The 18,984-nt window shown below is 41.6% G+C and overlaps 1 protein-coding gene across 1 annotated transcript in view; it reads right to left on the bottom strand.

The window, feature by feature from the left end:
* The window catches only part of gask1a (golgi associated kinase 1A), a 29,283-nt gene that overhangs the window by 7,040 nt on the left and 3,259 nt on the right, over positions 1-18,984 (bottom strand). The window contains exons 2-3 of the mRNA XM_069537626.1: positions 5,830-6,930; positions 4,518-4,955 (exon numbers count right to left, since the gene is read on the bottom strand). Of these exons, the coding sequence (XP_069393727.1) occupies positions 4,518-4,955; positions 5,830-6,930 (1,539 nt within the window). The remainder of the gene's footprint in view (positions 1-4,517; positions 4,956-5,829; positions 6,931-18,984) is intronic.

Here is an 18,984-nt window from a genome sequence, read left to right as displayed (position 1 = left end):
TTTCGAAAGGTTCTATATACATAAACACTAGTGTTACCCTGGGCTGATAACAAGATGACATAATGTACTTTGACATGACTTGGATCTTGTTTGTGTTGAACTTGAACGACTAGAAACATACTGAACCTGTAACTGATGGCAAAACAACAATTTCCCACCTATTGTTGTGTCAAACCGTTTTAATGCACGTGTTTCTTGCCATGTGTGACTTCTTTGAATCAATGTTGCTGCATTCCACTATTTGTTTCTGAAGACTGATCATCAAAATGTGAAAATAAGACCAAAGTTGAAATTTGAAGGAATTATTTCTGTGACATTGAGTTGCAGGGCGGGTACAATCGTTTGAGTTACAGGTTTGAGGTCTTCCGTTCTGCAGCTGATGAAATGATTAAGATGACGGGACCTTGTCAGAGTGAGAGCCATGTGATTTACTCTGTGTTGTCAAAGCCCGAGATTTACACACTGGGTAGCAAACAGACGCAACCTTGATGAGATCTCCCCTCAGGTCAACTGCAGGCTGTTATTGAGGGCCTGTGTGCGCGCTCTCTGTGCGTATATATACTACATTTACAGTTTCGTCTGTATCTATCTGTGCACTCATCTTTGGGTTTGCATGGCCATTTTCAGACTCCGGAGGATGTCCGAAGAATTGGGTCCAGACTTTCTCCGCAGTTTGTCTTTCACACATGAACAAGGCAGCAGCAGATTTTTTGCTCAGACACCTTCACAACAACATAAAAGTCTCTGGAGCATTCAGCTGAGGCGGGGGAGCAATTCCACAGTAGAAATCACATGTTTTTTTGTTTACAGCACATCAACACCGATCACCAAAAGCTCTCATGACAATTTCGTCAGTGTCTTCTACACGTATGGCACTGCTTTTTCATCTGGAGATATATTTTTGTTTTGTATGTTTTTCCTTTTAGGGTGTTAGAAACCTAACTGAAAAAGAGCAGCTGTAGTGTGTGTGTGTGTGTGTGTGTGATAGAGACAGAGGTGTGTCTGTGTTTTGTTGTGCAGTAAAACTCCACCTCCATTATTTCCTCTCACTTCTGTGTTGCTTTTAGGAAACTTCTCACTCTGCTGCCACATTTCACTCCCATACTGGAAAACACTAATTTTGAGTTTGGTCCAGCAGTTTTGTGGAGACTGAGCCAATATTGACTTACACTGCCACTGAACACCAGCAGGCCTGAGGGAAACACAAGATGTGGAGCTGATGTTCTGGAGGTCAACTACCATGGTTCTTCCATTCAAACCTTATTTTACTCTGGTGCTAAGTGCTCATTGCTATTTCTTACATGTTTTCTTATCGCCATGGTTGCTATTATAATGACAAATTCAATCAAGTAATTCCAGTACTGCAAAATATCAGCACTATACAAATGCATTTATTGACCCATCCATCCACCGTCTTGATGTATTCACACTAAACATGATAGAAAACATTACATTTAAAGTGACCCATTACACTGAACTTTAATATGTACTTGAAATACACAGAGTCAACATGTTGGGCCAAGAAGGATTTTGTGTGTGACCTCATCCCTGTGCCATCCCTATTTTGTATGAACAGTGTTATTCCTCTGTGCTAACCAAGATGCAGCAAGCCAAACACACACACACACACACACTCCCTCTCTCTCTCTCTCTCCAGTTCTCCAGTGAGATAACTTGATTTGGCACTATATAAAAAGAAAACAGCCAGTTATTCTCCATTTTGTGTTTCAGCATAGACTAAGAACCTGAAACGACTGCCTTCTTTTCTATTTATTAAATTGGGAAATGGTTTTGGAATGAGAATCGATTCTGAATGTATCGTGACGCCAAGAATCTGGCTCAAATTGTAATTTATTTGGACTCATCTCTTATTCCATTGATCTCACTTTTGTCTAAGAGTTTTGCATCTGCATCAGACCTGCTGGTAGCTGACTGGAGCCTTGCATGTTTAAAACCTGCACTCAAATGGTCACCTTATCCTCGGCCCTTCTATCGTCCCCGGGGTGTCCTCCACTGCTACTGTGTATTTGTGTGAAGCAGTGGGTGTGTGTCCTTCCCACTGCTCTTCTTGCGCCTTTGGTGTGTGGTTCTCTTCTATCAGAGCCCAGGGAGGTGGTAGAGGAGCAGGTAGGAACAAGTGTTTAGAGGCACACTCATCAGCTCTCAGCAGATCAATAGGAGGCTATTAGAGCTTGGCCCTGTTACAGGGATTGACTTCTGCCGGTGAGGGGCAGAGAGCTGCCTCATGGGTTATTCATGTTCTGCCCCACACACACACCGTAGATGTGTTGGATACACATTCCATCTCAGTGTGCGAACAGATAAAAAGCAGAACAAAATGACTACGAGAGGGTGTGAAAATCAGGCTGCAGTATAAGTGGAGTGTGTCGGAGCAACCGCAACAATGAGACTGTAAAATGTGAAAACAACAGTGAAATGTTCAATAATAGTCCTGCTGGAGGAACTGAGCCTGAAATACATTCACAGCAAGGGCTCACGTATGAGAGTAAATGCACGAGTGTTGCTATGGAGAGACACAGAAACATGCAGCCCGCTCAGTTTCCTAATAAATGGTGACAATGGCAATTTAACACAAATAAGATGTTTTAGCAGTCACAGCAGAAAACACTTGCTGATGGTGACAGAATCATATGAGCTAGTATCTGGTCACTGTGGCCTTTGTGGTCTATTCTTTGAAGGATAGAACATAGAAATCTAAGAAGTATGGAACTCTGGAAAGAAACTAATAAAAAATAATATAGATAACTATTCCAATCACAAAGTGAGTTTGGCTTTATCATGTGCGACATGTCAATCTTAAATCCACTAACATACCTCATAGTTATGTGTCTGCCATAAGCACATAATACAGATAAGTTAATAACCAATGAACAGCATCAGAGCTTTAGATAACAAATTGAATTCTTAAATAATGTAAAAAATATACCATGTGTGCAAACATATTTTATATATATAAAACAGCAGCATTTCCTCAGTGCTTATTATGCTAAAGGTATATAGGAATATTATAAAACAAGGCTAAGGACAAATATAAAAAAATTATTGTTGATCTTTCAAAGGGGTAAAGGTGTGAAATACAGTAGCTGTGAGGAGAAATTAAGAAGTTGTGGTGCACTTTGAAAATGTAATGTAATAATTGGTATTCTTGTCTGCAGCATACATGTTGCTTTCTGAATCGCTCTTCATGTGTTGATCATAAAAAATCAGAAAACCAAAAGGGATGAATTTATATTTTGTTCGATTCATTATGGTTTTTCTTAATTGTTAATTACTTTAAAACAGCAGATTTATGGCACATATTCTGAATCTGAAGCCTGACATGTTCCCCTGCAAATGAATGTGATCATGATTTGTTATTTTTCACAGGTCAGTAAAGCATCATGGGTCAAAGTAAAAGTATTTGAACCTTTGACACACCTGCAGAGGAGGGGGCATGCTTTGGAATTTTCCTTGAAGTATTTTCTATTCTTGATGTGCTAAAGCTGTGAAAGACTTTCTTTTTATACATTTCACGCTCTCTCTCACCTAATCACCATGGCAACCACACCCTCATTGATCCATCCATCCACGGAAAGTCTCTGCTTAACACGCTTCATGTTCATTTAGCATAGCAACAACAGCTCCAGAGGGATCATTATCAGCTGACACTCTATAAACACGCTCAACTCAAAATGTAAATCCAAAGATGCACACACATACACACACACACAAACACAGACAAAGGCTTACACACTAATATCCAGACCGAGAATTGCACTGATTTAATTGAACTGACACACCGACACCGACACTGAAACACACACACACACACACACACACACACAGACTTATAGTTTGTAGGTGTTGCTCATTAATGGCATTGTGTAGAAATAAGCCTGAGAGTTTCTGCCTGCTGGACGCACCGTACTCTTTAATCCGTCAAAAATTAATGATCTAATATCTAATTAAACTCAGGAAGGAGGGAAGTCAGACTCCTTCATTATACTCCTTCAAGAGCGCTGCAGTTAGTTTGCCCTGTACAGAAACAATGGGCTGGAATTAAGGCAATAAGTTGTATCCCTTTGAGCTTTCGATAACTTCTAGTTAACAAGAACTACACTGAGACCAACTCTGTTTCGGGAATATCTAAATTCAATCACTCACAATTCTCTCTCTCTCTTCTAAATTGAAATATTTCTTATATTTCATTCAGTCTTAGCACAGTAATGTTAATTAAAACACTGACTGTCTGTTTGAAATTATTATTTAAGTAACGCAGCCAGCCAATTAGCTCCCCTACTGTGAATTGTTTGAAACGTCTGACACACATTTTACTCTAAATGACTTTAACAATAGCCTATACAGTCTTTTCTATTTCATGTAGGAATTTTACTTCCTACCAATCCTCACATTAATATACTATTACATAAAAGGTTTATTTCCACCTCCAATAATTCAATTGTAGTGTTCTCTCTCTCCTGGAACAAGGCACCGCATGAGAAAGATGCTTTTCTTACCTGTAATAAAAAGTCAAAAAGAGCCAGTCTTCCCCACTCTGAGTGGTGGACTCCCACACAGGGCGCAGACCTCAGGTCAGTGTCCCTCCCACAGTGCAGCAGCAGCAGTTTCTGGTACTGAACCCAGCTGAGTGGTACTGAGTTCTGGTCATTGTCTCTGTCAGTGAGGTGCTGAATATCTGGGTCCCACCACAGTACCGGCCTGGGGGTGCCCCTGATGTAGCGATATGGTAGAATGTCACTGTGGAAAGTCCTCAGCACTGCAGGGAGACTTCTGTTGAGTCCCAGCACTCTGTCCAGGTGGAAGGCAAAAACCTCAAACCAGTCATCGGTGCGTTTGATTAGGGAGCAGCGCCCCTGCTGGCAGCGCTCACTGTGGCTTTCAGGATGTCTCTGCCCGTGTCTATGCTGAGGAGAGTCTCTCATCTGTAATGGCTCCTGTGATGGAGAAATTGAGTTATATAAATTGAATATGGTTCATTAACTCTGCAGTATTAAAACACTAAATTGTATTGCACATGTTACATAAACATCAGATTAACTGGCTTAATTCTATATTTTGCATCCCTCCGAGACACTTTATATGTGGAGGGTATCGTCCACTAACAGTGAGTCAGCATATGAGCCGTTCACACATACACAGCCGTTATAGCTTGTTTTCAGTCCAAATGTAAATCTAATCCACCGGTAGACGTTAATTGAAGTACTCATTCACCACCTTTGTCATCGATGTTATGATTCAACATTCTATGCAATGTTGAAATAAACCAAAATGATTCTTTGGCATGATGAATAAAATTAATCTATAGGGGACATTTCACATTTAAAGCACGACCCTAATATCAATCCTAAAGCTTTCCTTAAATTGTTCAGCCCTATATATTATTTATTCCATCTATAGAAAAAAACATCAATTATTAAATACAATTACGGTCAGTATCATTTACAGGCTAGTTTTTTATGACTGGCATGTTAATTAACACTTTTTTAATATCATTTTATTAAGATTTTATGTAATTTGACAAAACAGAAAATTCTAACGTTTTGTCGTAACATTGCTGTTCCAAATATTCTAAAAAATATATAACCTTTTACAGTGTACTTAATGTTCTGCTTTTGCCTCTATTCAACTTCTGCTACTGCTACTTCTCAGCGTGTAAGACATCTCCTGCATGTCTGTCTGTGTAATCATTTCCCTGTTGCTCTAAAGAACTCTCAGACTACACTTAGCACTACATAATGCTACACTCATTTAAATTATATGAAATTTCAAACCAGCCTCTGAACAGTATTGACATAAAACTGTCTATACCTTCTGGTGTGCAAGCGGTTCCAGAGCCACTTGGAGAACCTGTCCATGCGCAGGCACCCTGGCCTTACTGACCACTTCCCCCCCGGCAAGGAGCTCCATCTTCTGGATGTCGTCGTGGCTGAGCCAGGGAAGAGGCTGTGGACCAACCCTGACCCTCCTGTGGTCCCTGTCTGGGAAGTCCCGCTCTGTAAATCTCTGACACCAGCTGCTGTCGTCTGTCTTCACGGCTGCCTCAGCTTTGGAAGAAGCTTTTCTATGGTCCAGTGACCTTTGATTCTTCCTCGCATCAGGGGGGTCCTCAGGCAGATTGTGGTGTTTTTTGAGATCCCTGGAGGGCTTTTTCACAGCCTGCTGCTCCTTATTGATTTCATCAGATTTCCCTGCATGCTTTGTTGCTTGTCTGTGTTTACCCAAGGCGTGGTGATGTTCCGCTAACTTTGCACTTGTATGGCTGCCATGTATTTGCGTGCCTGTATTCCTGTCTGTGTGTCTATCCCCCCATCTGCCCGCCTGTCTGCCTGCAGTCCGTCTCTCACTCATATCTGCCTGAGCAGGGTTATGTGCTGTGGTGGATTTGCCCCTTTCAAGATGAATGTTTGTCTGAGCAGTGTGCTTTACCACAGCATTGTGGTTTCTGGGCTTAATTCTATGTTTTGGCCCTGTGCTGTTGACTATAAACTGTGGGAGATGATGGTGACCGGCTGGGTGCTGCATGGCGCCTGCCATCTCTTTGTTTTTGTGTTTATTTCTGTCTGTGTGACTCTCCTTGTGCTCTCTGTTTTTGTCATTGCCCTGTTGTAGAAGGGGCACTGACAGTTTAGATGTCTCTTTTCCTCTGCTGCTTCTCCAGGCCTCATTATGGATGTGAGTGGATGGCTGCTGAAAGGCAGTGGCAGGAGGGGGCTCCACTACCCTGGGCCTGGATCTGAACTCCCCAGCAGAACTCAGGGCGCGGGACGACCGGCGGTCAATGTCAACTGGTGGTGTGGGGAGAGGCAGAGTGATCGTCATTACTGAGATTGTGAGGAGGAGGAGGAAGAGGGGGCACAGGAGGAGCAGCCATTTTTGACCACAGCAGAGCTTTGACCACACTCGCCAGGCCTGCAGAGAAAAAATAGACAAAAAGAAAAGAGAGGCAAAATTACACGTTAGAGGGAGAAAGGCAATAATAAAGTAGAACCGTTTATTTCAAAGATAGCATTTGCTCTAAACAGAGAGGATTCCTACAGGGGCTAACCACAGGCTGCACTGAGATCTCTTGGCTCCGAGCATGTGGAAAACAAATGTTCATGATTTACACTCTGCAAAAAAGGGAGCCGAAAAAACAAACAGCGCTTTGCCACATTATTCCGCTCTGTTCTCTGATATCACAACAGTAATGTGTGACCTTTGAGTGTTTATTCCCCAAAATGGAAATGAGAGCGAAAACCAGGAATTTGGCTACAAGGAGAGACAGAGAGCAGAACTAAAACATCCTGTTCATGCTGCACAAATCTGAATTCACAAGTGGCAGAATATAAAGCTGGTGACAGCCGGCAGTGTGTTTCCACTAGCTCACAGCAGAATTAGATTTACCCAACTGAGACCAATATGATTGTGGCATGCCCATAATTCAGTGCAGTCTTCTGCATGCAATGCACAGCAAGGGGAAAAGCCATATCTCACTAAACACCCTGTCACCGCTCCAATATGGCTCATATTGTACTCTATTATAAAAGTAATTTTGCTGTAGGAACTCAAAGTCCTTTCCCGTGATTCAGTGTGTATTCAGTGTGGAGTCAAGGCAAACCATACCGTATTTCTATTAGATGCATTTAAACAGTGAATTGCAGATATCCAAAATAAAGACTTAAAAATACCTACTCTTCATATCAAGTGTTCAACTCTTACTCTTTGTGATAGAAACCATTTAAACATAAAATACAATTAAAACTGTAGTAGTGACGGCTGGTAATTCCTCTGCAGACACGGTGGCCTTGCAGTGGAAAGATAAACAGTAATAGAGGAAGCATATCCCAGAAATGAGTCTTCCTTTCATTCCCAAAACTGGAATCATGCCAAACACTGAAACCTGAACCATGCCCCGTCTTTTTTTTATTCTCACCTACTTTAGAAGTAAAGCCATAGGTGAAAGGCTGCAGTTTTCTCTATAGAATGACCTAGATAGCTGAAGCCTCTGTGCTTTTCCTCCAACTTCCCCTCCTTCCCTTCATTTAGGTGAGGCAGAATGAAGGAATGTTTCAGACCCTTGAGATGTCTTCCCCATCTCAGAGCCGTTAACAACATTCCCAGATCCCTCCACCTGTGAAAGGATCCCATTATTCTTCCACTGGACTGGAATTCCTGAATCAGGCTCCCTGCACTGGCAGCGGAGGTCCTGAGAGAGGTTGACATATTATAGAGTGCAAATGTATCAGCCAGACACATATTTAACCATTGCTGGGATGCATATTTATGTTGCAGTGCAGAGTATGGGCTCCTGCTATTGGATCTACAGGACTACAGCCACATTGAGCACTTTTCAGTCCACTATGGAATGAAAATGGGTCAGAAAGCATTTTAATGCCACTGATGGCTGCATTTAATGTGAGACTTCTGTGGATCACACTGTATAAATGTCATTGTTGAGAGACTTCTTATAGCTCATATATAACCACCTCATTCCAGTCAAATGACGTAGTGTTTACCTTATAAAATGAATTAAAGCTTCAACTATGAGTCAATCCACAGAAAATGTATCTGCAGCGACATATGAAATGGATTTCAGTTTTACAGTAAACCATGAGTCATATTCTGGATAGTTTGTTTAAATGTTATCTTATTTTTGTGCTCTGTTACATCTGTCGCACTCAACAGCAACATGGATTTGATTTGTGTAGTAAAACATGGCAGGACCGATAGACGGTGTCAGCACTACAGATATGTTTACAAATGCAGAGTAAGTGAACTCAATGGAATGGCGGAAATAAAGTTTTCAGCGTTACCTACTTCGATTGTGACTCAGGGTTTGACCCAGTTGCCGAACCACCGCTGTAGATTATCAGAGGACATCGAGGAAGACATGTTCAACTTGGTCCTCAGACTGACTGTTGTAGATATCTACTGCTCACTATTACTTGCCACTTCATTGTAAACTCTTGTTTCTGTCATGATCCTGTAAAAAGTCTCTGATTTCCCTTTGTTCTGATTGGTCAGTAGTTGGGCCGGGTTTTGATTTGTTATCATTAACTAAGCCTGCTCCAGAGCGGGTTAGTAGTTAGAATAAGTTGCCATGGTGATTTACCCTGTAAGAAAGTTCTGACACTAGGACTCTTTGGATTCCCTCCTCATCAGTAAACTCTGTCTGAGTCAGCATTGATGATTGTATTTTCATGCCATCAATTTTTACACCATGGTGAGACCGCTCCAACCTTAAAGCAGACAAATATAATGAGGGGTTATTTATGATATTTATGTGTGCTCTGCTTACAGTCAGAAACAGTATTTACGATAATCCTGATAACCCTTGGCCTTGTTTATAACTTCTGTGACTATCTAGAACCACTGCTATTAACACAAAAGCATGTCACTAAATATTAATGAGTAAAACGCTTCAGTCTTGTTTTTGTTGCCGTGTGCTATCTCTTCCTTCATCCTATGTACACCCTCCTCTGTGTTCAGGCTTGTTTTGGCTGAGCATCGCTAATTAGCTTCCAGGCATGTAAAGCTGTAGAGTGTGAAAGTGTCATGAGCGTGTGTTGTTGATTCTCTTAAATGCCTCTCTGCAGAAAACACACACAACCAGGCCACCAAAAGGTCAACAGAGACATAGCTGGAGACACATACAGAACATATGTACATGTATGTTACATGATATGGTTGGATGTACTGTAATGTCTGTGTGTTTTGACTAAGTTGCAGAGTGAAGACTTTGACAGAAACCACTGTGAGATCACTACATATAGTGATCTCACAGTGGATGAGTGTGGATTTATGGGTGAATGCACACACACACACACACACACACACACACACACACGCACAAACACAGACACACACACAGACAGCTTTTGCTGAGATAAGAACCACAACATCTTTAACTACATGGGGTTACACAATTGAAGTTATTCATTTTTCATTTGCTTTCACAAATAAAAATGACACTATTACTGGCAGGCTAAATATATTTTCTACTTGTTATCGCCCCAAGTTCTTTTTCTTTTCTGACAGGTTGTTTGTGTCTGTGTTCCTCCCTCCCTCTTTGTCTGGCTCTCCACAACAGCCAAAGGCCAGCAGCCCCCCCGCCCACCCTCAACACATACATACGTATACACGTCTTCCCTTGACAACCTCTAGCCTGCCCTGACAGGCTGGTGTCTGACTATTTGACAGCTTTCTGCCTCTTCTCCTACTTTCCTTTCTCTTCCTTTTCTTTTTAATATCCCTCAATTTCTACTCTGCCAGCTGAGGGCTGCAGGGGAGGTATGCAGCACCAGGCGGAAACATGCAACAGGTGCTGCAGCCCGCCAGAGGGGCTGAGGATGTCTCTTAGCAGAAAACTCTGATTACACCTTCTCATCTGTGAGACCATTCATCAAGAGGCAAGAAAAACAATGGTGCAGGAAATGTAAAGCAGCATGAGACATGTGAATGTACTCTGTCCAAAACTACTACAACTGTCTTATAGCAAAGAACAACCAGAGAAGGCCAAACAGAGCAGATGGAGTTCTTCACATCAACAACTGGAAACTGGCCATCAGTTAGGGAGTGCTTTAGCTAACCATCTGTACTGTAGATGGTGTTACACAGTTAAAACACAGATACAAACTGGTTTACCACTTTTATGGGAGGCTACATATATTCAGCAAGAAGTGTGCATGAACGATGGGAGTATTATGTGTCCAAGATGGCACCAAATCTGGCACGGACACTTCCTGTGCACAAGTGCAATAGAAAAAGAGACAAATTTGAGAAAAAATGAAAGAAAAAAATGCTTTTAAATATTAAAAACTCTAAAATGTCATTGTGACACTGACATATGACATTTTGTGTGTGTGTGTGTGTGTGTGTGTGTATTTCAGCTTTCAACAGTGGCCTTGTCCTTTGGGATTGGACGTTAATAAAACCAGTCCTCTTTCTCTGTCTCCCATTCACAAACAAAGACAAGCACAGGAGAAAAGATGCAATGGAGATGCAAAAAGCAATGCAGCATGAGCAAACTGACGCAGCGTGACGTAGGCTGCGTGCAGCTGCAGCTCAGTTTATTGTGTGAGGATGATGACAACACAGGAAAGATGAAAAGTAAATGTGCTCTCCAGAAAGATCACAGCCTGGTGCCATTCAATGCTGCTATAAGGACAATGAAGAGAGAGAGGCAAAAGGAAGAGGAGGTGAGGTTAAAATTTCTGCATTTTAAATTTAGGTTTTGCAACACAGAGGAACGATGCATTATTAATGCTGAGACCATAAGTCATAAGTGGACGGAATGCACTGTGTATGGAGTTTCCATGCGTCGTGCACATTGATTCATGTATTTCACGACTGTCCTATGAATAAGAATATACCTAATGATTACCACAGAAGAAACTAAACACTGTTCTTCCTGTCAGTGAAATGGGAGTGTCCCGCTGTCCTGCTGTTATTTTCTCTTCCGGGCGCATTCATTGAATCCAATTACAGACTTGAAATTTGAGATATAGAATACATCAGTTGCGGCCTTCCTGAGGAAAATGAAATATTTCTAATGAAGAGGGAAGACAAGGGCTCTAAGTTCTAAAGTATTTTGTAACTCACAGCAAAATATACTCTTAAGTTTGAGATCTTAAATCAAGTGAGCTCTCCACACCGGAGTGTGGACCTAATTCCCAGCAGACACATCCACAAAGCCAATCTATTAATTCCCTTTTTCAGGGCTGTTCATTACAAACCACCTCACCTGAGCTAACTCAGCCTTTGAGCCAACCATTTTCCTATTGTGCTCCCAGACGTCATTAAAACTTCATACCATTCTTTAAGTTGTGTATGGTCCACTGCTGGTGTTTCATCATGACCATAAACAGCAAAGTCCCTACACAATTTCATAGAGGTACTCAATTTAGTATTGCTCTAACTTGACAGGAGTATGCAAATTAAAAAGTCTGCTATAGGGCTGGACGATATGAGTTTAAATCATTCATTAATAAATGAACGATTACACACCCGTGTGCAACGAGGCGCATTACTCAGCGTTGGTCAACGAGATTCTGCTCCTCTGCTCTTTTCTAATCACTCAAATGCAAAACTGATCTTTATAAAAACCTGCTGAATTCATATTTATGTTCTCGGATGAATGGGATATTGCTAAAAAACACCTTGTGTCATGATCACCGTCAAGAACTTTTCTCCAAGTGCAGGAGCGTGTGTGTGTGTGTTTGTGTGTGTGTGTGTGTGTGCTCGTCTCTGTCTTATGTCTCATTAACTCTAGTGAACTTTAGTCCTACTCAGGTCCTAATAACTTCTGATTGTGATGGTGTAGACAAAGCAATGCTGGTGGTTAGCATGCTAAATGTTTGAGCCTTTACATCTAGATGTCGACTTTTTCACAGGACAAGTTAAAGGTTTCATCTGCGGGTGGGGCTGGAGGAGATTGGCATCCCAGTCCATACAATAGTGGCTGAGATTTAGTCCCTCGAGTCTTACTGCTGGTATGGCTGGTAAAATGAATGACCAAACTCAAAGCAGCAAAGCTCAATATATAATAAATTGTATTATATGTTCAAAAAGCTCCATGCTACAACTCAATATTGTCTCTCATGCGGCCATGCAAGTACAAACCCATGTCTTTCAAACTCAAAGCCCCCAGGTTTTAAGCTTTCTAAAAAAATTACAGTCTGCAAACTTGAACCTGAACGACATCATCAGGAACTATTTTTCTCATAGAAAACATTATAATATTCTCCCGAGAGAAAACTCATTAGCACAACCAGACTTCCTTCATGCACTCCTCCAGCATGTGGTTAGCTTTCATGAGAAAAACCATGAACATCTGCTGGCAGCTGAGATCAAGTTCCATCACCTTTCCTCCAACTTTTATTATTAGCTTTCATGCTAACAAACAGGCCGTGCTATAATTAACACAGGGCTGGAATTGGGATCAGTTTATCCTGAGAGAGACGCAAGTTTAATCATGTTCATATTCTGTTCAATTGATAAATGCTGAGAACCTTGGTTCATTTTTTAGTCTGAACACACTGCATACGTCAGACAGCAACATTGTGTGTGTGGTGCCAGCTGTTAACCACAGTGTGTAACCTGTCTTCCATCAAATAACGTGGTCGGTGTGTGACAGCAGATTGTATGGCAACAGGTCAGATTACATGCAGAATAATGTGCATGTATGTTTGTGCAGGTCACAGCAGCATTAAGAGATAGCTGGGAACAATATTTCTTGTTAAAATACATAAGCAGCCAGTTCTAGTCACAAAGTCCTCTAATCACCCCAGCTAACTGTCTGCTCCTCAGCACAAAATGATCATCAAGTCATCAAGAGAGATTCATATAAATACCCCAGAAGTTACTTAATTTCTGTTTATAAAAACATTTTCCAGTCTGGACCAGTCTGAACTGGAAAATGAGGTTTTGGAACAGAATGTCGTGCCCTGTTCCCTGCATGATGTGTTAAATGCCAGTGCTTCACAACACTTACAGTCCTTCTTCCTATTGGCCTCCATTAAATAAAAAGTAAGGCAACTGATAAATGATTCTAAAAGAGGCTCAGCACCAAGTTGAAACACAAGCAGACACTGAAGACTAAACTAGAATCACAGTTAAAACAGTGTAATATGGTAATGTATGGTCCAAACCACAAACTAATACCAACCAATCTGAGCAAATATGAAACTATTTTACAAATAAACACACATATCCCAAGTTGAATAAATATACATACCAAATGTTTTTGACAATACAAGGCACCACCTTGTATTAAAGACTGTCTTATAATCAGGGGTCTCTTCTTTGGAGGAGATTTATTTAAAGTTAAATGTCTATAAGCAGCTTAATAAATGAGGCGTTAATAATGAACACATAACATGGAGGTCAGAATGGAACGGCTGAATAAAGTTGACGTGTGAATGAACAAAATGAGCTGTTCACTTGGTTTGGAAACAGTGGAGGAAGTGAACTAAAACATGAGCACCATCCAACATTGACTTGTCATAGACAGCAAAAATAAAGTTTTGCCTACTTTTACAGAACAAGCCCCTTTTAGTTCAATGTTGACTTTACTCAGAGCTCCACAGAGAGGCGGCCCTCCGTAGGACGCAGTGGTTGCCAAGCAACAAGGGTCTGATAGCAGGGCTGCTCGGCAGAAGGTCTAACTCCAGTGGATGGAGCAGATTTGTTAAGGCTGATGTGGATCTTTGTAAGCAGACAGAAGTTGTGGAGTGAAGTAGACTCTATGGTTCAGTTGAAGCTGTCATTGAACTGGCTCTGCAACATGCACTTAACGCTTTTAATAGTCAAGGGAAAGTAATCTTGTCCAAATGTAAAAAAAGTACTACTGAAGCGAGACTCACCAGAGTCCAAAACTACAAGAACATATGTTTATTCACTTTGGTTTGGATACTGAGGCTTGTTTCAGCTAAAGATCGAAATGTACACAAAGACCACACAGCAGTTGTATGCATCTGCTAACCAGTGCAGTTTCTGTCTCCATCTTTCAACATTATTTTTTTTCCAGATGCAGATAATGTTACTGTGACTTTTACCTTTGACCAATAAAGGCTAATCACTTCATCTTGTGACAACTGATCCAAATTTGAAGAAATTCCCTGAAGGCGTTCTTGAGATATCACATTCAAGTGGCCGAGAACCTGTTTTTGAGGCAACTGTGATCTTTAACATTTCAACACCAAAATCTTTCATCACTTTTCATTTAAAAATGCTTTAGATTGTGTTTGAGTCTGGACGGACAGACACAGAGACACTTGGAAACAAAGACGCCCATGTTCTCCTCCTCATTCGGTCTTATCAGTGACGGATGCTAGCATGCTGCAAACACATACAGTATACTGTCAGTAACAGTTCCACCTCATCGCTGGTCCAAGAAAAGAAAGCCCTCCTCTTATTCGTCATCATTGCTGTTCCTCATGCAAAGTATTTTCAACAACGAAGCAACCAACATCTGTTTTCTGTTTACACTGGCAGGCACAGGACCAGTGTGAGTGAGTGGTCATGTGATATGTTTTTTCAGGTGTGTTAGTTTGGACAGAGGTTAGTTCTGACACAGAGCTAAAACACTTGCCTGGATGTAGATTATTAGTGAGGACTTAACCTCAGGCTGTAAGATTGAGAGGAAGCATGGTGTGTGCATGTGTTTGTGTGTGTGTGTGTGTGTGTGTGTGTGTGTGTGTGTGCATATTTTATTATAAAAACAATAACATTGGCGTCTTATGGATTGAACAAAGGTGACTCCTTGTCTGGCCAACATTTATTCTGAAAAAAAGGTTTCAACCCTACAACATCTCTCAGTGAAGCTGGAGTAGGGGCCCTCTCCTCGTTATGTTTTTCTCTAAGTGATTTATTTTGATTGACAGCTCAGAGCATGTACCCATCAACTTGCAGATGCGTCCTTCTACCACTGCACTACAGAGAATGCTCTGACATACTGCTCACAGTGTGGTATGCCAACTGTTCAGCAGCAGCAGATGGGAGAGCTTTACAAAGAGCTACAAACACAGCCAAGAATCTAACTGGACTCCTCCTGCCCTCTGGAAGATCTCACTGCCTGGGCAGAGCCAGCAGGATCTGTCTCAGCCCTGTCATCATCTCCTCTCTGCACACCACAGGGTCTTAAAGAGCCACACTTTGAGGGTCCAAAACAACTTTTACCCCAGAGCTATCACTGACCCGAACTCCCCTAACCCGATACCCTAAAATCTGTAATGTGAAATGTGAAACAAGTATCTGTTTATAACGACAATTTTTAAATTATGTTGCAGTGAACAACAGTAGCTTTTTATAGGTATTCATTTTTTTAAATGAAAAAGTGAAGACAAAAACTAGGACAGTTAAGAACAGTTAAAAAGCAACAATTAGAAAGAATGTATAAACAAGATAAAGATTAAAAAAAAGATAAAATAAACTATTAAATTATAAAGTAAGATCTGAACTAGGAGAGAGCAGACCTATAAACAGAGGTCTTTAGTAGAGATTTAAAAGATGATAAGGAGTTTATCAGACAGACTCCTCATGGAGATTGATCCATGGAGTGGGAGCCCTGACAGAAGAGGCCCGGTCTCCTCGGGTCCTCAGCCTGGTCTGTGGGATGGTGAGCAGGGCCTTCACTGAGGACCTCAGGTTACGACCAGGCACATATAGTCCAAAAAGTACTAAGATGCAAGTCCAGAACAGGCCTTAAAGTCAATAAAACCTTAAAATCAATTCTAAAATTTACTGGAAGCCATGGAAGAGAAGCTAAACTCAGAGTAACCTGCTCTCTTTTAGCAGATTTGATGAGGAGTCTGGCTGCTGCGTTTTGGACGAGCTGTAACTTATGTACACCCCTTTGGCTCCGGCAGGTGTGTGTGTGTGTGTCAACAAATTCTGTTGTGCGACAGTGTGCGATCACAAACATTCTGTTCTGTTCTATTGAGACAGGCCTGCCCTGCTGAACTTTTGACTTTTCAAAAACACAAACACACCCAAACAACTCTGTCACATGGATTTATGTGTTGAATAATTCAGGGCAAGTTCTTTTCCATTTTGTCTTAGGGGGAATATTTCTTAGTTACTTCAAATCTGAAGACAAATATTCCTTCCTGCTCAGTGTTGAACAAATCTCACTTTGAAGTGCAAAAGCTTTGTTAATAAGCTTTGCTGTGAATGAACAGACAAGATATTTTATATCCCTTTGGCAGAGGAATAAAGGACGCAGCGCATTCTCTGTGCGTGGAATGACGCCCAGACATCAGATCACCGCTCTGAAAGTAATTACTTTCCATGCTCCATATGTCTGCAGTGGGCGTGCACACATGGTCAGATCTGTTTTCCGATACACATTCCTGAGAGGAAGGCCCTGCATGACAGGGAACATTTCTTCAAAGGAGAGGGAGGCTACCAAGGTTGACTCAGAATCAGAATCAAAACTTTTACATTTCCTTAAATCAAAATGAAACTGCGCTCTTTATTTTCTGCTGGTTGAAAATATTGGTCCTAACATAACTTCCTATGCTCTGTGTTGTGTGTTGTGCTGAAGGAGACTGCTACAGTAGCCAGAACCATCCTCTACATTTAGAGGGTCAGTGGCAGTGCAGGTCACCACTCACCACTGCACCACTTTGTTGGGTTTAGAATCGCCAACAGACAGAAGCTGTGGTTCCATCCTTCAGAGGCTGCATTTGAAGACAGACTGCGTCACAACCGTGCGACTAGGCTGTCCCATTTCAAAGGCTTCCTTCAAATGCATTCGACAAATGCGTCCTTCCATCCCCGAGAAACAAAGGCTCCAGCGGGTGGATCCTTCTCGGGCCAACCTATCCAGGATTCATTGCACTTCAGAGAGGTTTTGACACTAGTAAGCTACAAGAAGTCCAATGCTTGAGTATCACGCTTCAACTAACAACTAACAACTATGGTACAAGTGCTAAAAAAAATCAAAGGGCATTAAAACTTTTTTGGCATGTCCAACTGCAGCTCTGTTGCTGGGCAACAGAAATATGGGTGGGAGGAGCTGGTGAGCACAATCACTGAAATTCTCTGTTGACCACAATGTCTAATTACAGTTCAGCCTTTGCAGTCTACTCATGCCCACGAAGGAGTTAGACTGGGTAGACCATGTCCTTTGCAAGATGCAGCCCCTGAATTGAGACACAACAAAAGACATGAGCCAACCAAGAAAGAGAGGACATTTGCCATATCTACCGCAAAAGTATGCTTCAGAGGTTTTTTATTTTATTTTGTTACCTATGCCAAGGAGGTCACCTCTGTTTGTTGGTTGATTGGTTTGTAAGCAAGATTATGCAAAAACTACTGGACGGATTACCACAAAACTTAAGCTGCTTTCAGACATAAAATAAACTTCACAGTTCCTCCATATTTTCTCCAGAGGAGGTGCATGAGTTACCTCAAATGTCCGAGTGAGAAGATCCAAAGTGTCTGCAGATTGTCCTTGCCTTGCCTCCAAATATAAAGTCCATCCAAATCCTGGGGAATTCGATGTGTGAACACACCGGGATTCACCAAGATTTATTTGGGGGTGGGGTATAAGGAAACAGCAGCGTATTTCAAATTTCATATTCTCCTACATACGAAACAATAATTTAACATGAGTTTTGACGGACTGTCTCTGTGCAGCAACTTAAATGTAGCGCAATGTCCAACACGTCTGTTTTGGATCCTTGAAACTCTCAGACTTTAATAAATTGGCCAGATGGAGTCAGGGAAGGAAAAAAAAGGGGCAGTTATAGTAAATGTGGTCAGTTTCTTGTGTACAGGTATAAAATCTGATGGGATGGTGACACCACAGACATGGTCACCTCTTACCACATCCACTGAGAGGCTTTCTAAGGGAAACTCTGTTTTGAAGATGGACTGACATATGGATAAAGAGACGGGTGGATGGATAGACAGACAGAGGATTGGCAGCCAAGAGTAAGCACTTCACTGTCCTTTACTGTACTGTTTCATTTAACATAATATTATTTGAATCTACTAAATTAACACTGCTTATCAAGAGACCCGACCTCTGCCTGTCTCACTCCGTTGTCCCCCCTTTTACAATCGCTCCCTTTTGTTTGACTCAATCTCGTCTTCTCACTCCCCTTCCCTGGCTCTGCTTCCTGTTCCCCTGTCCTCCTTTGACTTTGCACTTATTTCTCACACACACGACCAGCTGCAGATACAACCCTTACAGATGTCATTTTTATGGTGTGGTGACGAACCTGGTTGTTTCATTTTACAAACAAGCTGCTGGGATCTGTGTGCACACACACAGCTATTATGGGTTCTCTGTGCCTGAGACAAGAGAGAGAAATAGTGATTTTGTTTCTGAGCAGTGTGTTTTTACTAGTCCGTCCTTGTCTGAATGTTATGAAATGGGATGTTGGAACACAGTGGGTGTAAACCCATCAGGCATCATTTAGCAAATGGCTTTTAAGACTGTGCTGTTCTAACACGTCCACTATTAATACAATGCAG

This window comes from Paralichthys olivaceus, chromosome 13, assembly GCF_024713975.1.
Source record: "Paralichthys olivaceus isolate ysfri-2021 chromosome 13, ASM2471397v2, whole genome shotgun sequence".
In the NCBI taxonomy this organism is placed as follows: Eukaryota; Metazoa; Chordata; class Actinopteri; order Pleuronectiformes; family Paralichthyidae; genus Paralichthys; species Paralichthys olivaceus.
This window is presented reverse-complemented; position numbering and strand designations above follow the sequence as displayed.